The sequence below is a fragment of the Trachurus japonicus genome, chromosome 16 (genome assembly GCF_045865225.1).
Source record: "Trachurus japonicus isolate A0001 chromosome 16, Traja_1.0".
Classification (NCBI taxonomy): Eukaryota; Metazoa; Chordata; class Actinopteri; order Carangiformes; family Carangidae; genus Trachurus; species Trachurus japonicus.
Window position 1 is genome coordinate 9,273,353 of NC_140922.1, and position 23,763 is coordinate 9,297,115.

Below are 23,763 nucleotides of genomic sequence, written 5' to 3' on the forward strand. Positions count from 1 at the left end.
AGACAGGCATCGATCTCCCAAGGGTGTTCTTGTGGCTTCTCCAGCTTCCTCTTATCCTAATCCCACTGGGCAGAATGAGGTGCAGGGATAAATTGCACAACATCATGAGGTTGCGTGGGGATGACTAAAGTGGCAGGGCCAAGGAAATGAGAATGGGCCTGGCAGCAATGAGGGGAAAAAATGTGTCCCTTTTCCTCATGTGAATGAAATTCCAGCTAACTTTTTCTGGGAGCAAACTGACAGACACAAAGTTCTGCCTTGTTGTTGATGTGGTGCTCTGCCTTGCTTGTGGCTGGCTGAGGTGATTACTGCTGTGTGCAAAATATGCTGTTCCAGGATCAGCAATTCAGAGCCTGAAGCCAGCCACGCTTCCTCTGGAATGTCTGGTATGGGGACAGCGTAGCAGTCAGCCTGGAAGGGACTGAACACATACGTAGCTTTTAAACCGGCGCTTCATGCCTGGGCCGTCCTCCTCGCTATTTGTCTGAGTCTGACACTCTCTGGAGGTTCAGTCCTGCTGCGAGCCTCTGGATCGGGTCATTTGTCTTCTTGATGTCCGCAATTATGTCTCTTTCACTTTGTGTAATGAAGACACATTATGTAATCTCAATTCTCACCTGAACTTTTTGTTGGAGACTTTAGGCATTAGTTTAATTTGTGCTCATATCACATAATAGCAAAAATGAAATACCAACTACTCAATTCCATGGATGCGATAGGGTTTTGTAGCAACATGGCATTTTAACCCACTGATGCTCAGCATCAAGTCATTCCATGACACACTATGACACATCCTCCCACATTTAAGAGCGCGCTATTTTTGACAATTTCTCAACATCACTCACGTCTGAGTGCACAGGGTGGCCATGTTGGGCAACTTTTAAGTACAGCCTCAGTCCTCACACACTTTGCACGAACAGGGTGGGGTGCTCTGAGCATTTTAGCCACCTTGTACACAAGAGTTTGAAACACAAGGGTGTTTTATTTCAGCTGGTATAATCTAAGAGTATGTTGCGTAGAATCCTCTCCTTAATAAGTTTCCGGAATTTAGGGTTGCACACAGAATTCAACGCCTCCACGTTGAGGAGACAGTTTATTATTCAGCAGTTGAATATTTTGACTGGCTGCAACGCATTCACAGTAACATGGCCCCACAGGTCATACTGATTACCCATGGGCTAATAAAAATGCCTGCATGGAATGGCTGCCTTACTCCCAAATATTATCAGAAATTATCGGAAAAGCTGCATGTGAGAGTGTGTAAATGTAGGACTGTCTGTAAAAGTCCATGAATAAATAATATTCTCCCCACAGCAACCATCAACATAACAGGTGTAAATGTGCATAAAAATGTGAGGCACAGTGCTGCTGTAATATAGCCTGTGTGCTCAGCAAATCTTTTCTGGAAGGGTGAAAAGGTGAGGTCCGGTGTGAAACTTCCGACCCACATTTTTTTATTATTATTATCATTATTATAAAGTCAAATAGCATTTACAAGGGAAATCAACAGCCAATGGGAGCAGAACACCTGTGACTGTGTGCCCGCCCTGCTGTCAGATTTGAGGAGGGGGGTGGTGGGATGGAGGGGCGGAATCCCCCCCCCCCCCCCTCCCCTCTCCTCTCTCTGGTCAGTGTAGCAGAATTACGCACACAGCTCTGACTGACCATGGATCCGTCTAGCAGAGCTGCGTGCCAGGCATTGTGCAGCTTGCCGGGCGCGTTTTGAGAGGATGATGATCAAGTGTTTGATTTCTCTTCACTTGGGTTGAAGATGATTTTTTTTTTTGCGCATTCTGGCCTCTAAAAAGCCCCATTTCACCTCACTCCCCCTCCCCGGATTAAAATCTAGGGTTACCTAATCTCTCTTAATCTGCACTAAATCTGTCTAATCGGCACAGAAAATTACACTCACTGAGGTATAGCCTGCAAATAATCAGCAGAGGTGAAACCTCCTGCACACCACGAGTTCTCCCTGGAGGGCGTTTGGACGCTGCACACGGTGCACGCGGGACAATTTGTTACTAGATCAGACACTGTATTATTATTTTTTTTCTTTTTTAAAAAACACAGACAAAAGCACGCGCAGATATTGTGCAGGAATTCTCCCATCCGTGGCTTTCCATGCACATTGTCTTGTTGTATCGCGGCTGGACGTTGAGACTGGCACACAAAGCCCCGTGTGCCGCTCTCTGCCACAGAGATCATCATTAGTTTCTGATTAAGAATTTTGGTTTCGCTCCCTCCGTTCATACCACAGCGATGGAAGAGAGGGAGGGGATATAGGGAAAGAGCGACAGAGAGAGAGAGAGAGAGTTCGGGATTTCACTGTAATCACGTTCAGAGAGTATTGATTTCGTGAGCGCACTCCAATTGGCAGCATCTTCACTACAGCGCCGGCGCGTCATCCTCAGTTCACATCGACGGAACGAGTTGTAAGCAAATGAGAACATGTGTGGGATCTGAGAGAGTGAGAAAGGCAAAGGGGGGATAGAGGGGAACAAGAGGAGGTGTGATAAAAGCCAATTTTGTCATCCTGACAAGTGGATACGAGGTTTGATTGCTTGGACTATTTTTTTTTCTTTCTATTTTACAGACTGGGAATTTATCGATTCGTCACATGCGCACGCCTCTTCATTATAATTGCAGACAGTTGGGTGCTGTTCAGGCTGAATGGACTTGAATGTGCCGCTGCCAGCTTAATCCGTGCAGACTGGAAGATTTAATAATTCACGGTAATAACGCATTATCGCCTCAGTGGATGCTCTCTACACAGCCCTGGCGATCTTCCCCCTTCTCTTTCCCCATTCTTCCCGTTGTCTTCTGGAGGATTTATCGACGACTGCTTGGCAAATATGCTCCTTATCTGAAATATCATCTGTTGCTGCAACTGAATTGAGAAGCCCCCATGACTGGCTCTGACACGCGTTTGAGACTGACTGTCTTGAGGTGATGTAGGCTGTTAAATAAGAAGCGTTTTGATCACCACTTTATATTTTACTCCAGGTAAAATGGACGAAAAATTATTACTACTTTTATTACTTCTCTTATCTCTCCACGCGAAGCTGTGATTTTCTCCCTGAATCCATCATGATCCTTCTACTCTGTTGAATTGCCTCCTATTGATTCGGACCGTCTAAAGCTTTAATAGCCGTTATTACAAGGCGAATTTTCAACGTGAAGTGATATTAAGGACAGTGGCATACGGGAATCGTGGAGGTATTTCCCTCCCCTTTGCTTTTCATTTGATTTCTTCCATTTCAACTGAAGGGTAAATGTTGATGATGGAGGACGACGAATTAGACGCTCATCAGGTTGATTCGGATTTCGAGCCGCAAAGCCGGCCTCGCTCGTGCACCTGGCCGCTGCCTTGCCCGGAGGATTTCCCCGGTGGACACGAGGTCAACGGGGGTCTCCTGGCCAACATCAAGGTGGAACCGGAGGACGTCCCGGCTTCGGCTTGCAGAGCGGGGCTCGTGGGCGGAACGCCGGGAGAGCTGAAGCATCCAGCCGGCGCCCCGGCACCCACAGGCGCGACGCACCCATGCCTGGCTGGCGCGGCGCTCGATGTGACCGGACCGCTGCGCAAAGCCAAATCCTCGCGGCGGAACGCGTGGGGGAACCAGTCCTACGCGGATCTCATTACCCGCGCCATTGAGAGCACCCCAGAAAAGAGACTCACGCTGTCACAGATATACGACTGGATGGTCCGTTATGTGCCCTATTTCAAGGATAAGGGCGACAGTAATAGCTCAGCTGGCTGGAAGGTAAGAAATCTAACACACGGCCAGCATGATGGAGCTTTGACGTGTTAATCACAGTGATGGTATTGACTATTATTCTTACCCGCCAAGTCATTCTAATTATTTCACCTCTGGTGCCATAGGCTACACATGCCACTGTGGGATTCCGTGTCGGTTACGCATGAATGGTGACATGCGTTATCTTGTCTTAGTTCATTACTGCCGTCATTCATTCTAATGGATCATAGATGGCAGAATGTAATAGACTGGAGTGGAGTCACTTGCTCTGTGTGTAACAAGGCTCTGCTCACCCCAGCAGCACAGAGCAGCTTATGATAGTAGTGCATGTCATCCCTTCTCCAGGAGCAAGAACAGTGGTTAATGATTTATCCTCATATCTGCTGCAAATAAATGTGTCAGTTAAACAGAACAAACTGCTCCGTGCATATTTATGCTCATAGTCTGTGCACATTTCCTTCTAACATAACAGTTAAAATGTTCAGGAATCAACACAGTGACACTTGTAGGAGATCACAGGTCAACTGTAAATATTCAGAGGGGTGTTCACAACTGACCACAGCCCTCCACCACTGCCTGTCTGGCTGAGAGCCTAGAGTAACCTCTTGGACATCTGCCCATAAAATCTGCTCCCAGCCCCGTCTTGTTTCTATTCATTATGGCCATCTGAGGACAGGGGGAAGGAGGCAGGGAGATCAGCAGGGCAACAGTGCATGTCCTGATGGTGCACCTTTGCTGAGCTGAGAATTGGAGACTATGTTAAGTTTGCACCTGACAGCATTGTTATTTCCATGGCAATGCTAGAAGATAGAGGCTGTACAATATGAATATGATAACCCTTGATAAAATGGATCGTCAATGGCTAGACCGCTCATCGTGCCACATTTGGGTCTTTAGGATATCTGCATCTTATTGAAGCAAAACCACAGAGCAGGATTTAGAGGGGACTTCATAAACCCATTATTGAAAAGACCGTTAATGCTTATTGCTAAATTTATCTCATTAAATACTTATAGGAAGAATTATTGGGTTGGCAGAGCTGCATGATTCCTACTTATCCAGAACTAGGTGCGTCACTCATATCATGAAATACAATCAAAGACTGTCAAAGTCATGGCATGTGTGCAGCAACATGCATTCATTTTTTTTTTGTTTTTCAAAGGCACCGGTCTTTTGTCAAAACCTGTTGTGTTGCATAACGTGAACTGTCACCACTACAGTCTCCTCCGTTGGTCTCAGACTTAATCACAAGCACCTGACTGACACCTTAAGCCTGTCCCATTAAACTGAACTCTGCTAAGGTGTGTCTCCAGGTAGACTTTGTTTCATTAGCCCTGCACTCGCACCAAGAGAGTGTTCAACCGCAGGGCCTCTTTATCTTTAGTGCCAAAGTCCCAGTCTGCTATTTATGAAACTGCAAATTAGGGGGTTTGACAGTGGCAATCTGAGGTCCTGGGCTATTTCAGGCCACAGGCGAGACATGGGGCCCATTCCAGGTAATGATGGGGGATTAGGTAAGTCGTTTAAAGCAGGCAGCCATAATGTCAGTATCAGGGCTGACCTGGTTTTGGTCAGAGACAGAGAGGTAATGTAAACATACACTTAGAAGTCACATGTGCAGCTTACCTAAGGAACCAAACAAACAACTGATGGAAATATCCCTCAACAACATATGTGCACGTACTTAAACTTTAATTTCTGATGCAACCACCTTCCCATTCCTTTGTTATAAATGTGTTCAACTTTTAAGAGAACCTGGCACATTAAAAAATGGGAATACTATTTGAATTAGCAGGATTTTGAATACACAATGAAGCTCTGTGGAATATTTTTTCTTAGGTGTGAGACAGAAGGGCCATAAATCTTCATCTTTTGCATACTACGGCAAGTCGATTTTTGCACTACATGAACAGAAATTTATATGCAAATTATTTCATTAAGGCAATCGTGAAATTAAAAGAACGTGGGCACATAAAACATTATCTGTTTCATGATTAAGAGCAGGGCTGCAAGTAAAGTCAACTTGTAAGACTAAGTTTGACAAGGTTAATGTGAGGCCACGTCCAGATTCAGCCCCTGAACCCAGAATCTATATTCCTGCCACCCCTCCTCCCACACCCAGACACACACAACAGGTGCACTCTCACAAATGTGATTTCATAGTCATATCAGGCAATTATATTTGACAGCAGTATTTGCATGTTGGAAAACACTACTTGTATCATCCACGACATTTTCATCTCAATCAACGATATCATGCACGGGCGAAGCATTTGATGCAAAACAGTCTGTTTTTTTCCGCCATGGCGGGGGAAGGAAGGGGGGAAAAAAAGATAAAAGAATTGTTGGTAAGCTGCTGATGAAATAAAATGAAATTAAGTGGTATATAGCTTGGCAGTTTGTGTGGGAGGCTTCGCGGGCGGGGGGGTTTGGAGGTGTTTGTGGGTGGGGGGAATGACCAACTAAAAGCAATGGAACCTCTTGAGACAGTTTATTGAACCTGGACCGATATGTGGTGGCAGCTGGAGGAAAATAATCTTGAAAAGCAGATTGCGTGTTGTAAATGATGCTGCCATGACTGCTATTGGAAAGGATGTGGTGCTGGCTTGATGATGGGTAGAAGACGGCCAGCACACCTAGACAGCACCATTAAGCTCCTATAAATACCTAATGGCTTCTGGTTTCTAGGAAGGCTACAGTATTCTGAGGTCACAGCTTCCTAATCAGCTGCTTTACTGGAGGAGGGTTACGAAGAATTGTGTATTTGTGAAGTCTTTCCACTGGGGTATACCAGACTCAACAGTGTAGATTAGTGGACGCTCCGCTGGCCTTTATTTTCCAGTGCTCTGTAACTAAGTTGATCCAAGAAAAAAAAATAAAAATAAAAAAAAAATCCACATTTCGGTATTAAAGTTAACGACTGATACTGTGTGTATGCTTGTGCTTTATGTCTTCATAGCTAATTATAACCGAGTGTGAGCATCCACGGGTGCATGTGGATGCATTCCGCATGCGTGCGTGGGAGAAGCACATGTCAATTGCAACAAAGTGTCAGGGTGGGTAGTGTTGTGTGTGTGTGTGTGGCTTTGTGGGGGCTAGTGCAGGGGGGAGGGGCTGTCTGCTTCTATAGGCGTGTGTGTTTGGGCCCGCTGATTGGTCTGACAGCATGTCACTGCAGAGAATGGTGTGTAGTCTCGCTCTTGACTTCATAATGCCTCTAATGGTGGGGTTTAAAGGGAACTCGGTGTGGATTGCCCTGTAGGCACCCAGAAGTTCATAAACTTCAATGGGCTCAGATAATTCCATTGTTATGCTTTTGGAGGCGCCGGTTGCTTAACTGTGTATATCAGCGTGGGTATTTATAGGATACAAAATAAAATCATAAAGCTCAGACTGCTTTTTTGGTGTATTAAGTGTATTTTAATAGAAATCTGTGTTTAAAGTGCAGCTTCAGTGCATCTCTGTGGAATTTATCTGCCCCTGCCTGACATAATGTACAACACAGTTTTCCCCCCCGTGTGTGTTTACAGTGCAGGGCTTTTTCCGGCGCTTGGGGCACTAGGATGCCAGGACATAGCACAGCAGGTCGTTGAGGGTGCCAGGCAGTCACTCAGACAGTTTAATCCAAAGTGACTAGACTGTTATTTATAAAGTGTCTTTAGGTAGCGGTCTGTGCAGGGCCAGCAGGGTAAGGGGTCATGGGGCTTCTGTTATTGATAGAAATCAGACAAACCAGAGAGAGAGAGAGAGAGAAAGCTTGAAAGAGTGAGAGATATGACAGCAACTGCAGGGCAGTGAACAGGGAAGGATTGAACTGCGTGAGAGGAAGTGACAAGACGGGAAGGAAAAACGTCTCTCTAGGTACAATTTATGTATGACTTTATTGTCAGTTAAGGCACATAACACATATAGTATTTATAACAAGGCTGGATCATATCACTTTATCTAATTGATTTATAGGAGAAAAGACAGACACAGTCTCGTAATCCTGTCACTCTGCATGGGCTTCAGCAGCTGCAGCAGAGAGAGACACTTGGCAAATATGAGAGATATGAATGTCAAATGTGCAGCAAATAGTGTGTTTGACAGAGGCTTAGCATGAAGTGCGGAGAGCTGAAACTTTCGGAGTGTGTCTGTTGTTTGTGTGTCTCGTGTGTGTGTGCTGCGCGCGCGTGTGCATAGGAATGCATGCTTGTGTTACTTGATGATAGTCGGGGAGTCTGGAGAGACTGGAAACTATCCTAGACTTCAGCTGATTCATATTTTATCCTTCGTCTTGGCTCAGGGGAGCAGAGTAATTTGAGAGTGCGACACACACACACACATACGCACGCTTACACACTCACAGAATGAGAGCATATGATGCATGCTGGACAGATTTATGGTGTAGGATTATGAGCACCTTACATCTCCCCTTGCCTCCTGCAGCCGGAGCCAGGTTGGGTTCAGGCAGTATATTCAGGTTGAACCGAGTACCTGATGCCAAGAAGCGCGTTCTCACCGCCTTTCCCCTTGCAGCCTTCAGGCAGCCGTGGCAGTTCATTTCTCACTGAAAATGATTAATGTACATGCAAATTACCAAAGCATGGGCATGCATTCAAATATGGGAGACAGCAATCAGGAGACAGTAATATGAAAAACAATATAATTTTGCCTTTGAAATTACTCCACTCTCTCCTTATCACTCCATCTAGCAGACACCCATGCTATCTCCTCTTTTATCTCTCCGCCTGTCTCTCTCGCTCCACCCATCTATTTATCCATTAGACATTCTATACATTCTTTCTGTCTTATGGTTTTTAGCACAAGGGCCAATTGAGGTGAGGAGTCTTCCTCATGGGAGCTATGGCGTCGGGATTTTGAGCTTTAGCAGTCTCCTGCCAGTGATCTAGGCTGCCTTAAGCAGTGTGCCTCCTCTTATCTAAGAGAAATCTCATATCTCACATTATCTCAGAGATAATAGGATAACAATGCTGGATTTTCCCCAGCTCGACTCCTCTCAAGCTACTGGATCTTTTGGAGCAGAATACAAGGGGGATGAGACCGTCAAGTTCCCAATTCGACAGGGTTGAACTAATTTGGATGTTCTTCTACTGAACTGAACTTCAGTTGTTGAAGCATTTCTTACCAAGCCCATTACTTTTTTTTTTTTTACAGCCATTTGGTGACATTTCTCCGAATATTAAATACTCTCCCCCAGTTCATTTTCTCTTACACTGAAGATGCATAGTGAAGCATAGAGAATTGTCATTCTTTTCGCATTGCACTATTTAGGGTGATGGTTTCCACTATTCCCTCTGGCTCAGGCACACACATTTTGCACGAAAACACACAACACACTTGTGCCTCCTCAAAAAACCACCCATGGAGGAACACTCTGTTCTTGGGTGGGGTGAACCATTTTTGGGAGAGGAGGGGGCTGACCGAGAGCGGAAGCGACTTTCTGTGGTGCTGTTTTTTTGCTGTCTGATTTGTTTCAAAACCTGTCTGACTCTCCGCGATTGGCTCCGGTGGAAGGCGTGGCTCTGTTTTGGTAAGCACCCACGGATTTTTTGGCAAAGCCATTCCCAGCTGCAGGGACAGAATGTGGTGTGTGTTTCTCTCCCAGGCTGTGTAAGTTTGATGCCATGGAGATGTGACGGGAGGTGGGGACAGCCTTGAGTGTTACACCAGTGCTGGGTTGATGAGAACACATCTCTTTTTATATTTCCAAGGGAACTGGTTATGAAACTGGGGTGGTGGGAACAGAGAGGTCTTCTTCTTGTGTTGGGGGTCTACATGTCATTGTAGTGCTGCTGGTGAGCTCTAGGCGAACACCCACAATGCCTGCATTTCAATAAAATGGGAGTAAAAGTCACTATGTCCCTGCTCAGTTCCCCTCCAGCCACAGTCTATTGACACCAGTATCCCTGTGACTTGCCGTCCCTGCGAATAAAAACTCTCTATTCACTGCTGCATTCTGGAGGATTTGCGGAACAAAAATAGAGGGAGGACTCACAGATCTTTGTCAGCTGAGTTAATAGTAATATTTCTCCCAGAATACGATTCTCAGAATAAAGCATTTTTCATTCATGACCCTACATACTTTCCAAAATGACTAATACGCAATAAATGACTCATCATCTAATAACTGGCTTACATCTGAGAAATGAAATACCTCGGCATGCTGTTTCCCAATCTACTGCGGTTAAGAAAATGCCCATGTTATTGCACATGCTAGATGGCTGAATGGACACCATGCGCACATCAAAGGCCTCGATAATATGTGAGATTTTTTTTCAGATTCAGTGGAGAGCTATGTTGAAGGAGCTTTTTCAAAGACAGAGGAGAGGCTGTCAGTTTCCGTCTTGACAGCTGTGATTGAAGTCGTTTCGTCCCGGAGAAATGTTTGCGTTACATATGTTGTAAATGGCTCAGGATATTCACTTCAGCATGTGAATAAAATGTGTTGGCCCTCGTGGTGCTGGAAAATATCAGGCTGTGTGTAGCGGCATGCTTGTTGCTCATCTGTGTCAATGTGCATAATGTGTGATTGTTGTGTGTGTGTATGTGTATGTGTGTGTGTGAGTGTATTTCTCTCTCTTTTTCCCTGTATGAGGGGAAGCGCGTGTATGTGTGTGTGTCTGTGTGTCTGTGTGTGCATGTGGGTGTGTTGGGGGGGGTTGATGGGCTCAGTGGGAGCCCGGGTCCCGGGGGAACAGCTCTCGTTAATAATTCAGACGAGGCTCATTATCAAGGCAGCGCAGATTTCTCCCTGATTCCACCTTAATTGCAGGCAGGCTGCTCCACTCAGGCAGGCGGTAGTCACGCTGGGTCGAGTCTTTCTGTCTTTTTCTCCAGCACTACAGGGCCTGCTCTGCTCCACTCTCTCCTGCTCCATCTCCTCTGCCCCCCCCCCCCCCCCCCACCCCACTCTCCACTATCATGGCCCCGGGCCAGCCTACTCCATATTAGTGTACACCTTAATAGCCGTACTACGAACATACTATTTTTATTTGTACTTAAAGATGTGCCTCATATATTTCTGATTAGATACAGACCATGCACTGTTTGGGCATCGCTGTGGAATGTTTTGTTTTGTTGGCCAACAAAGACGTAATCTGCAGGTTGACGCGGTCGCGTGGAGCAAAACATTAAGTCGATTAATCATGTTATAGTTGATGAGTAGAAAAATATTCATCAACATTTTTGATCATCAATTTCAACCAAAAGCCCCCCCAAGCTATAGGCTTCTTGGTTTTATATCATTATAAATAGGATAAATTTACGACCTATTGTCGAAACAAGCTATTTCAAGGCACAGTTGAGGCCGTGGTTAAAGATTTATATATGTATATCATAAATATAACTCAAATTGATAAGTAAAATAATCATTAGCTGCAGCACTTGTTTGTATGATTTACGCTTCATTATGATTGAAGTACCATTTGTACGCCGAGATCCATCTAAAACATAACCCATATGATGCCTTATGATGCACACAGCACAAGGCCTAATGTGTTTTCCTTTGGTTATACGCTTTGTGAAATATTATAATGGCGAGTTTATCCTTGAAATAGCCTATAGCATGTTATCATAGTGATGACACTATACAATGTGTGTTGCCATGATTGATATCGGCCTATAATAATACTCCTCTTCAAGCCCATCTATAGGCTTATGTAATGTATCTTGTCTTCATAATTTACACTGACTGATGGGTTTCCATTCAGTCCATTCAGTGAAGCCCCGCTGAGAGAGCAACATAATGGGCCTGATCTTGTCATACATGTATATGAATATTTCAAATCAAGCCATTGTAACTAGATGGGGGCTTTAGATAAACAACACAGATGCTTCTTCCTCTTTGCTCTCGCTATAAGATGAAGTGTGCTCCAAGCTGTATTTTTCTCCCGGCCACAAAACTGGCTTCCCACAAATCATGGCGCCCATATTTCCTAATTCAATTTTTCTCTTCGTCGGATATCTCTTCCTGCATGTATGCAAGGGATTGATGGCCGTGTGCATGTGTGTAAATGTGTGTGTTTATGCACACGCATATTGCCATGTCTGTCCCTGAGAAAAGAGATGATGTATGCTGAGCTAAACGGTGTATTTCACAACGCTCCATCTCCGAGGGCCCTTCCTGGCAGCCACGTGCCGGGTCTCTCGCTCTTCTCCCACCTGTCCATCAAGCCCCCTTGTCACGAGCCAAAGGATTGTGGGAGGGGGGGAAAGAGGAGAGTATAAGGGCCGTCGATCAGTTTACCTGAGCTCGGCGGTCCCGGCGAGTGATGGAGGGAGCCGCCTCACAAAGGGAAATGTAGTTAACTTTGACGAATCGGAGCAGGTGGATGGAAAAAAAGAAAAAAGAAAGAGGGAGGTGGTGGAGGAGAGGAGGAGCAAGCCTGCAAGAGTTATGTTCAAGAAAGATGCTTGTTATGCTAATGGTTGGTGGATATGCTGCGGCTGGATGATGGATGGAGCTGTGGAGGTCACATCGGGTAGGGGTTGGTCAGGGACCGGCGCAGCGCCCCCGCTGAGGTGAAACATCACCTCACCTGGGCTGAAAAGAGGAAACTGACATTTGGAAAAAAAAATGGCTTCATGTATGTGTTTGTGTGTGTATGTATGTGTGGTTATTCCCGGGCCTGTGCATTTTTATGTGTAAAACAAGCCATGTGTGAGCAAATCAGTGTGGGAGCCAGCATATGTGTGGGGAGGTTACAGGATTGGGGCGAGGTTGTCGGGTTTATGAGGTGACTGTGAGACCAGCTGGGGTAGAGGGGGGGGGGGAAGGGGTGTGTGTGTGTATGTGTGTATTTGTGTGTTTTGAGGGGAGGTATGGTTAGGCAGGGAGGGGGCGAGGGGGCGAGGGGGGGGGGGGGGTGGTTGGTGAAATTCTTCCCTCCCCAATTGGATTTGTATGTCAGTGGCATGAATCTGGGTCAGGACGCTGGGTCCGGTGTTTAGTATGCTGACCGTGTGAGGTCTGAACTCCGAGTCTGCTCATAGCCCTGAATGAACCCAGCACGTCTGCCTCGCTCTGTCTCCGACTGTCTCCTCTCCCTTTCTCTTTTTCTCTTGGACCCCCTTTTTTTTCATCTGCGTCTCTTTCTCCTTCGTTCTCTCTCTGCGCTGAGAGCCTTTTTCAATCCCCTCTCCTCTGTCTCTCTGCCTTTTTTCTTTCCGTACCCCAGGCTTTTTTTCCTCTCTCTCCCCCTCCACCCCCCCACCACCCACCCCTCTTTCTCGTGCTCTCTTTTTCACTGTCAGTCACTCACGGCCTTCTCTTCTCTCCTCACTTGTTCTATTTCACACTCTCAGTCCTCCCCACAAAGTAGCCTTTTTATCACTCATTTCCCTCTTCCCTCGCTCATTTCTCCTGCTTCTTTCATGTGCTTTTGAAATCCCCTTTTCATCTTTAGCTCTCTCTCTCTCTTGCCTGCTCTCTCCCTCACACACACGCACACACACATACACACACACACTGGCTCATTCAGTCATTCTTTTATTATCCCAAAACTAAAGTGATAAATGGCTCTCTTTCTTCTCCGTAAATGTCACTCGGGGAATTGTCTCTGCTCATTGATTGACTGGAGTAGAAGGATGGCCACACATGCACATGCGCCAGTCATGCTCACAGGGAAAAAAAGAAGAGAAAATAGAAGGAGAGAGAGAAAGAGAGAGGGAAATGATCTATCATTAGAAGTACAGCTAAGCAGGGACTGCAATTGTCAGGGTTAACATCTGGCCCTCGCAGGTTCGGCTTCCTCTCAGTGGCTGATGCATCATCTGAAGAACTTGTGCAGTTGGGTTATAATGAAGCGCCAGTTCTCAACAGGACTTGGCATTCGCGGGAGTGCTGGGAAGCTGGAGCCCGACAAGGGATCAATCACACTTTAACAATCCGGGCTGGCAGGCCGAGCCAATCTCTCCATTCTTTTCTCTCTAAAGTGACGTGATGCAGAATGCATAAGTGTTATTCCCAGTCTGATCATTTGACTTTAGCGTCTCCTTAACTGTCAGAAGAGTGCAGGCCAAAGGAAAGAGAAAGCCATCAGAGCCATTGTTCAGACCAGACTGTGTGTGTGTGTGTAAATGTGTGTGTGTGTAAGTAAGTAGGGGTTAATAATGCTCAGTCATTTTCTTAATGTCTCATTCACCCTGCCTCAGGCGCTGAAGCTTGATAAAGGTCAAGACTACTGGTGGTTACATGTCGTCTTCCCTTATTTCATTCTCTTCACTGCACAGCAGGGAGGGGAGGAACCAAGAAGAAAAGGAAAGTCCGCAGCCAGCCAGCCAGCCAGCCAGCCAGCCAGCGACGATGCTGATCCACGTGTCTTCATTCTCAGAACCAGGATAAAGAGATTTAATAGGGAGACAGTGGGGAGACGGTGGGGGGACGGCTGGCTCAGGCAGTGAGGAGGGGGATGAAAAAATTAAATTGATAGAGAGACACAGATAGGAAGACAAGTAGAGGGAAGTGAGGAAAATGGAGAGGGCGAGAAAAGAGAGCTAGAATAGTAGAGAGTAGATTATAGGGCTTCCAAGCAGGACTGGAAGCCAGACTTGGCTGCACTTCAGCTACACTCTGCACACTTCAGCTCAAGTGTGCGTCCATTAGTGCACTCCCATTGCACTCAGAGAGCCACGCACTCCGAGATGCAACACACATGCACATGCAAGCACACATACAAACACACACACACACACACACACACACACACACACACACACACACACACACACACTGAGTAAAATTCTCATATGCTGTTCATACATGCAAAGCTCCACAGACACACAGTACGGTTACTCTACAGTGGCCCTGCCCTCACACACACTTACACACACACATTTACCCAAAAAGCTGCACTGACCTAGTCTTGCTCTGACTCTCCCCCTCCCTCTCACTTTCTTACTCACTCGCGCACACACACATACACACAGACACACACGCACACATTCACAATCCCTTCACTAGCCACCAGATTGCTTCCCGTCAAAATAAATAATTAAATGCGTGCAATAACGGCTTCCGAAAAAAGATCCCTCAATTAGTGCAAAATGGGTAAGTGGCGTGGGGTAGGGGCTGCAGGGGGGGAATGTATTTCGGGAACACACACACACACACATACACACATACACACATACACACATACACACATACACGTACGCACACAGTCTATTACATAAGGCAAATCATGACCCAAGAAGGTTTTTACGCAGTTGTGCAACGGTAATTTGCCCCCTCCCCTTTAGCAATCAGCTTAGCGAAGTCTTTTCTCAAATCCTTACAAGTGAATCATGCCCAAAGACCGGCCGGGGAGAGATGTAGATGAGTGGTAAGGAGGTGCAAGAGGGACAGTTGAGGGGATGCTGCCAGGGTCAAGGCTGTGTGTGTATGTGGGGCTGTCTTTGCACATTTCCAGGGCTGTGTGTGTGTCTGGAATGGTGATTAGGAAAAGGTTGTAACTCATGCAAGGGAAGTTGTATATGGGGGGAAAGAAAGAAATAGTGAGATAGATGGTGAAGTAAACACTGATGTTCCCTATAAAGGTGTGTGTATGTGTGTGTAAACATGAAACCTGTGACAGGAGTGTGTGGTAAAGGCCACAGGTTACAGTGTTACCAGGCTGTGATGAGAGAATGTATAGTATGGGTTTAGGGATTGACGTGGTTTGGTTCATTACATCCCGTGACCATGAAGATTAATAATCATAACAAGTATAAATGAATTGCCAATAAAAGCATGAGGAAGGCTGCAACTACAGACAATTTTCATTATTACTTCATCAATGGATTAAATTATGAGAACATTAAATTAAATATCATTGCAAGCATCCAAAGATGAATGTATGTGCCTTAAATTGCTTATTTTATCTTCTTTTCTTATATACACTGATTGAAAAAGACCCAAATGTTACATAAAAGACAAACAATATTTATTGTCACAGAGTAATCCTGATATTTCAATTGCGAACTCCTGCAATAAAAAGTGACCGTTTTAAAATGCGTATGCCATTTTTAGGCTTGTGTACAAAACAGAAGGAAATGTAAGTGTTAAGTGACAAATTGACTTTCTGTGGATCAAATAATCAACAACATTATTAACTTGAGCAGCATCCAGTTTAACCATTTAAAAAAAACACTGGCAGACCTGTCAGAGGCTTTGTCCTTGGCAGTGCTAGTGTTTTGGGCTCAGTTGTCATACAACCATGGCAAATTAGACACACTGTTTGAAAGTCTCCTGACTGTATCTGTGCAAAGCATTTTAGGATCCCCATGTCACTGCAACAGCTGTTGATGTAGAATTGATTCAGACTTCAGAGCTCCGACTTGACTAACTTTGATTTGCTTTTTAATGTCAAAACAGTGATGAGACTGTGTGACTTCTGAATCAGTATCTCTTCTAATTATTCAGACTTTTTGGCTGTAAAATTTTTTAAAGACTTACCTTTCAAAGGAGACCAGGCTCATGCCTGTAATCAAACAGTTTGATGAACAGTCAACCTTTTTATTGTGGTTACCTTATTTTGGAGCTTGTGCGCTATAGTCTATGTGTCTGTTTTAGGGATTAAAGTCCAATGGGCTGTATGTGCCACAAACATATCTGTAGATGAAGGTTTCAGTGGCCTTGTTTGCCTCGTCGTAGCACTGTCCCCCGGTGCACCTGGTCACTCACATGTTTCTTGTGTGAATGCCTCACATGCCCGTTTAATTTCTGACTCCATGCCATCCGCAGACCTTCAATCTTTCAGCAGAGCTGGCGTCTGGCCAGATTGCATCGCTTAACCTCATGATAGGGCTGCGCTGTTGTCATCAGTGCGGCTATAATGCTAAACTGCACTGACAGCAGGTGCCAACACCAAGCTCACAAATGTTTCAGTGGGACAACTGTATCACAGAAAAGGCCTAATCTCTGTGTGATAATGCTACAACTGTAAAGCAAACAGATGGATGCCTGAACCTGCATGGGAGCCTACTGAGTAAGCAAACTAAGGGGGAATTAGCACCAGCGCTAACACAGCTAGCTTTGTAGAGGCAGTTGAGCTTGTTTAAATGTCAGGCATGTTGATTCTGGTATTCAGCACAGGGCATCGCAGCACAGGTCGCTAACCTGGAGGGATAGAGGGAGATCAGAAGGACCTCCTCTCTGACTAAAGAGAGTGAGTGATGGTGGGAGGGGTGGGGGCAGGGCCGGCCCCTGGCATAAACACTCTATGCGGTTGTTTAGGGCCACAGCCGTTAGGTGGGGGGCCACATGATCAGAAAGGTACAGGGGTTCATTAAGTCATTTAAACATTCTGAGGTCTGCACGTGCACGCTATGAGCTTTAGCCTATATGTAATTTGAAGTCAATATTCAGCTTCTTTTATCTCACATTTGAGACATTTGGTGAAAACAGAATGGCAGAATGACAACATTTGTGCTCAAAAAGCAATCTTACAAAATTTCATTTTAGACTTGTTTTCTACACTTATATAGGATTACTGTATCCTATTTCAAGCACCAAAACAGTTCATTCTCATGACTGAAGGTGTGGTTTCACAAGGGATTTGAAATTTTTCAAAAAGCAGACCTCAAATTTCCAGCATTTGGCCTAAATTATTTCTTTATACAGTGTTCTAGGCAAATTGGCCTCAGTGTGCTTACAGCGGAGGTTCTAATATTTAGACATAAAACACTTGAGTATTGTTACATCTGCAAGTATCTTAAAAAGATAAATTTAAGAAAATATGTAAAAGTCGAGAAAATGGCCTCAAACCTCAGAGGGCATAAACACGTCTGTATTCAGTTTTAACCAGTGATTTGGTGTTTGCGCTTAGAGTGCAGGGCCACAAACAAGAATCTTGTTTAGGGCCACCAAAATCCTAGGGCCGGCCCTGGGTGGGGGGGTTGTGGAGAAGAGCACAAATGGCTACACTTATACGAAGTGTCAGATGAATGGATGGATTGATGGGTAAATGTACAAATGAATAAGCTTCAGATGAAAGAAAGTGACAGGCTGGCACGAACAGCTGCACATTTGTGGGGTTAAAGTGGCGGCGCTGCCGTGAGGAAAAGGGAAGTCCGGAGAAGTGAAAAGAGCTTATGTCTCACATGTGTAGAACAGTTGTTTCACCTTGCTGCGGTTAAGAGTAGGTCAAGTAGCAATGATGCTTAGTGCAAGGAGAAGATCGGGCTGCGGGATGCGGGGAGTGGGTGAAAATGGGAGCAATGGGCTGAAATGGAAAGATGTAAGCGAAGAAGTGAAGTAGCATGGATAAATCTGGAGCTAGGGAAATGAAAAGCTGCAACGCACCGTGCTTAAGTGAGGGCATGACTTTAGAGATGTGGGGAAGGGACGGAGAGGGTCAATCAGAGATGCTGGGTGAGGAGTGGGGGGTAAGATATAGAAGGATGGAGTGAGGGAGGGAGAGTGACAGAAGGGGGGAAAATGACAGAGGAGGGGGCCGCGCCGGGGTCTTCGCGGTGGGGCGATTGCGTGACTGAGAGGAAAGTGCACTGCCGTGTGTGTAATGCTCTCAAGACGGATATTAAGACGCGCTGCCCGACTCACACAGTCACTGCCCCTCTCTCCCTCTCTCTCCCCTTTTTCTCCTTTACTCTCCTCCATTCTGCTCCCTCTCTCACTCCCTCCGTCTCCACTAATGATCCTCGCGTCCTGCCACACTGCCGGGCTGAGTGATGCCCACTGACAGTCGCACTCAGGCAGAAACGCTGCAGCCCCCCTTCCAGGAGTGCTGTGACACACACGCACCCACACACACATACTATATAAACACACACAGCCGCACACACAACATACAGAGGTGTAGCCCTTTCTCACATATATGTATCAGCTCATGCAAAGCTGCTGACAGACGTGTATTTGTGTGTGTGTGTGTGTGTGAATATGTGGCCATCACAGACACACACACACAGACAGAGCCCTTCAGTGGTGCTCACAGTCACGCACTTACTGTAAATATGCCTCCATCCAGCTGCATCTGCCTTCAGGAATCTGTCTATGATGGATAGATGTGGGCCATCGAGGTAATCACAGGGTACAGCTCACTCATTAATGATGCTGCTAGTGTCTCTTTTGGCCTCTGAGCTTGATGACAGATGAATTTTTAAAAGTGGACACAGTGAAAACGAGAAGGCAGTGCAGGCACTAAAGACACACATAGCAGATTTTGACGTCTGAGTGTAGATTTTATTTTTTATTTTTTGTGCTTCTGCAGGCCCGCGGCTGCAAATTAGCCTTTCTGATAAACTGCATATGTGATGAGGTTTCTCTTGCAATTTATATGACAGTAAAGCAATAAACAAACACTGATGTATTCATTGAGGTATTCCGTTGACAGCGAAGGGAAATTGCAGATTTCTCTTGAACTCACCCTGAACTGAGTGTCACAGCAGTGCAGCTCCTTCTTTGTCTGCGCCGAGTATCATGTGGCATCTGTGGAAGAACTCTCTGGTCGTGGGGCCTTTCTCACTCAGACATAAAATATACAGTAAGCTTTCTCTAAGGTATAGGCCTCATCTGATCTCCGAGTGAAGCACTGGTTCCTGGAATGAAATTCTAACATGAGGAAAATGTTCAATCCAGTATTTCATGGAGGACATGATTTCCTGCATTTTAAAACTGTTTTCCAAACATGAACTCATAACTGTAAGAAATAAATCCCCTGTCACATTTTCCAGTCTTACTATAGGAAAACTGTCAACACAGAATCTCATTTGAGTGCAGCCGTCGCTGTTGGAGAAAACCTGGGGCATGGTCCACAACTGTTGCTGAACTACGGTAACAGCTGCAGCTCCGGTTCAAAGCTTCATGAGCACTGAATTAACTGACAGCACATCCACATTATTCCACTCCATCTATACGATTGTACCTTTGGAAAACGTTAAAATAAACACAGCAAAGCAGCTCTTTTTGAGGACCTACTGTCGGCCCATGGAGCATCTTGTGTGCAGTTACACAATTCAACAGCCAACAAGTAACCTGTTATAGGTTACCTGTTACAACATGTTATTAACTATAACCTGCTGTAGTTAATAGTCAACATATAAACAAAAGAAACCAGTGTGGATCTTTATTTTTGTTTAATTTGCTGTGGAAACGTCATGCATGCGGTTCAGCTGCAGTCTTCTCACGCTTCCCAAACCTCTGCTCCTTTAGCAGTAGATTGATTCCTGCAGATTTTTATTTGCAATTCATTTTCCATATCAATTTATGTTTCAAATGAACATTTTTAGGGTTTGATCTGACATGCTGATATAAAATGGGCACTTTGCTTCTCTCTGTAAAGGCTGGAGAAAAGTGAGGCATGATATCTTATATTTCAAGTGGGCAGACATTTATTCTAAATGAGACTCTTTTAGTAACCGTATATTATCGTCATACATTAAAAAAACCTTTCTCCCGTTCTTTCCCGCTTTCCATACTTTCTCACTCTGAGGCACTTTCCATTTTCCCGCCTTAATCCAACCGCTCCAAGCAGAGGCCCAATCCTGACTGCTGAGGAGAGGTTAGGAATTAGGTCACAACACTCTCTCTTCTAATTAGATGCTGTGTGTATGCATGTCATTCCATGTGTGTGTGTGTGTGTGTGTGTGTGTGCGCGTCCGTACGCTGGCTGCTCTTAATCCATAGGTGGCCTCTATGGTAATGGAGAGTCCTGGGAAGAGGCATTAACCCGCATTTTCTGTTCCTCTCAACATGTTACCAAAATGTTTGTGACGTCAGCACCTGAAAGGAGGAGAGTGTGAGGTTGGAGGTACACTGAGGCAAGATGTATCCTAAAGGGGGGTGGGGAGGTGGGGTGAAAGAACAGGTCAGATTCAGCCATAAATGATGAATGTGCAGCATTGTCATTCCTGATCAACAAGCTCCAGTTGAGAAGGCCCCGTTGCCGTGGCCCTACACGCCATGCGTTTCAAGCGGGTTCGGATTCCACCAGTCAGTGAGATGTAACACCGACTTCTCTGTGGAGGTAAATGGCGTTTAAGGTGAAAGAGCTCTTCACCTTGCTCCTCAGAGCCATGGTGGAGTTGTTCTGTCCTCTTTCTGAGATGTATCCATGTAGGGGGGCAAGAGAAGACATACCTGCTTCTGCAGTTTTAATGTCTCTTTGAGCCTTTGTTTATCTCAAGATGTGTACTGTACGTGCGGTAACATTGGCCAATAAACTGACATGCTCATAAAAAAACAGCATGAGTCATTTTCAACTTTTCATTCCCCAGAAATCTAGTGTACATCAGCTCAGCAGGGGCGTGAGCAAAGGGCAAGGGGGTAAACAATTGAGAAGAGAGAGGATGAGAATGAGAGATCATACAAAAGGCTTTTTTTAATGTGTATGGGGGGGGGGGGGGGGGAGTGAAAGAAAAAGAGTAGAGCGGGGCTAGTCTTAATTAAGTTTTCAGGAGGCTCTTAAAAGGTCATGGCATGCCTCTGCACCCCCTCACCGCCACCACCGCACCCCGCCGAAATTTCACTTTCCCCCCTTCCTTCCCTCCCTCCCTCCCTCCCATCCTCCTCTCCCTCTCCCTCCCTCCCCTCCCTCTACCTCCCCATTGCGATCTATCCAGTCATCAGCCCCCCATCTGTGCACATTAGCCATTCATGAACACACTCATTAGGGTGGGAGTTTGAAGCGATTGTGTTCACTAGTCTGCGGCTGGAGCGTGGCGATTAATATTTCAGCGTCTCCCGTCGAGGAGCTGAGAGCAAGTTTGGCCCTCTTAGGCTAGAGAGAGAGAGAGAGAGAGAGAGCTTCAACTACCCCCCCAAGCCCCCCACCCTCCTTCCCCCCCTTTGCCCCTCTCAGACAGCACCACAACTTACAGTACACTAACCCCTCCCCACCACCACAATTTCCCTTTATTGCGCACACACCCTTGATTTGGACACGCATTTTTTCCCACACACACACATTCACGCACCCCCTACACCCACACATACACACGCACACACACACAAGACCCTAACTCAAACTGACTTAATTGGGCTCTTTTTGTTTCAGGAAACGGGGAGAGGAGGGGGGGGGGGGGAATGAGGGAGGAGGGGTAAATCCTGTCTTTTCTTGTCCCCCATCTCCTCATTTCCTCTCAGTTGGACAGGAGTGTCTCTCTCGCTCCCACCACCCTTCATTTTCCCTCTGTCTTACGGTGAATCGGTCAAGCTCGGTCTGGGGGGGAGGGGGGGTGGGGTGGGAGAGATGAGGTGGTATTCTTCACTGTAAACACAGACACACACACAGTTCATTCAGACCGAATCGATACCCTCCCTCGTTGATACTGTACACTGGTACTTAAAATATGTGAATCAGAGGCAGCCAGGAGTATTGTGGGTTATCGGGCTGTCGATATTTGAAGCGCTTGGTCCTGAATACAGAAATCACTGTGACCCTACAGGAGTTGAGCTCTCTTCACCTTGATTTCACAAGCTTCCAGTTTCCGAGGCCATGTCCACAGTAACGTGGATTAATTTTGAATCGTCTTTTTTCTCTCCACTTGGCTTCCCATCCACAATAAGGCAGCACTTTTGAGTGGCAGCAGCAGTTAATCTCAAAAGAGGGAAGATTTGAAAACACTGGAATATGCCGGGAAGAGGAAAAAGCTGTTTCATATTGTCATTTATTTTCATGCATGTCATTGTCATGTCATCCATTTTTGTGAATCCTGATGACACACTACTCTTCACTCAGACAACACTGGCTTGAGCATGTCCAATAAGAGACATTTATGTATTATATGAAGGAAAATTGTTGACACAATAATAAATAGTTTGTGAGGACAGACTTGAGTGATGTGGTCAATGAAACCACACCTCTCCTTAATTTTGTCTTCATTAAAAATAAAAATAACGTTCTTTTACATACTACATGAAGCTTCCAGTGCCTTCTGGTTTCAAAGTGGATAATTAAACTTAACATCTATTGATTTAATTCTAAAAAACGTATTCTTACACAGACGTGTGTAGGGTAAGATGAGATGCTTTGGAAAGGCTTGAAAAGTTGTCAGTCATCACAGGTAGCATTTTATGGCTTCTATTAACCATGTTGTAGTGGTACAGTGTGTCATATATGACAACATCCACAACAGGTATGTGGCTATAATGAAGCACAATAAGTGAAAACGTTGCGTATCAATGCTCTAATGCCATTTTAATATATTTTCTATCCATTTAATTCCCCTCAATCAATCAATAATGAGTTTGTTGCCTGACATTTCAGTGTCTGTCTTCTTAAGAATCTTTAACCATTTATCAGATACACAGCATTTTTAAATGTACCTACAGAGACAGCTTTAGTAACAAACAGTGAAACAGCCTGCTGTATGTTCTGGAGTAACCTTGCAGACTACAACGATGAATGGTTGCATTTGTGTACCTTGCTGAACCGGTGCATTGTGTACAGGAAAAGAGTATTACAATATGCTGTATGTGTGTTTGGCAGGGTGGGGGCTGAAGGTCAAGGCTGGTTGGGGGGGGTGTTCCTCCATACAATCTTTACCTACCGAGGCTCCTGCGATTTTGATCCCGACCACTCATCTAAGCAGGCCCCCTCATTCAAGACCCTCTTTGACTCTCCTTTGTTCCCCCATCCTCTTTATGTTCTTCATCCACCTCTGCCCTCCCAACCCCTCCCCTCGCAGATAAACACTCGACCCCCACTACACCCCACCCTGCCAAGTCCCCGCTCCCTTGCTTTTCATTCTGAGCATGCCATTCTCCATCGTCTTCTCCATATAGGTGTGTGAATAAGTGGGCGTCTATGGGCTGTGCGTGAGTAAGTGGAAGTCTGCGGGCTAAAGTGTTGCATGTGGGTCGGCATTCATGGGAAGCAGTGGTTGGTGTGGCGCACACTGACGGCTAATGAAGTTCCTTTGCACCTCATAGCCCTATTAAACCGCTGCCCCCTACCTCTACCCACTTCACCCCCCACCTCTTGCCTTGTTTCTCCCCGAGGGAGAGAGTTGGCAGGGAGCGAGCCGGCTGCTATGGCAACAACGAGGAACCCTCCCTCTCCCACAG

The 23,763-nt window shown here is 45.7% G+C and overlaps 1 protein-coding gene across 1 annotated transcript in view; it reads left to right on the forward strand.

Annotated features, from left to right (window-relative positions):
- Positions 1 to 2,261: 2,261 nt before the first annotated feature.
- LOC146971696 (forkhead box protein O6-like) overlaps positions 2,262 to 23,763 on the forward strand; it is a 32,726-nt gene continuing 11,224 nt past the window's right edge. The window contains exon 1 of the mRNA XM_085801113.1: positions 2,262 to 3,764. Within this exon, the coding sequence (XP_085657239.1) occupies positions 3,273 to 3,764 (492 nt within the window). The 5' untranslated portion in view covers positions 2,262 to 3,272. The remainder of the gene's footprint in view (positions 3,765 to 23,763) is intronic.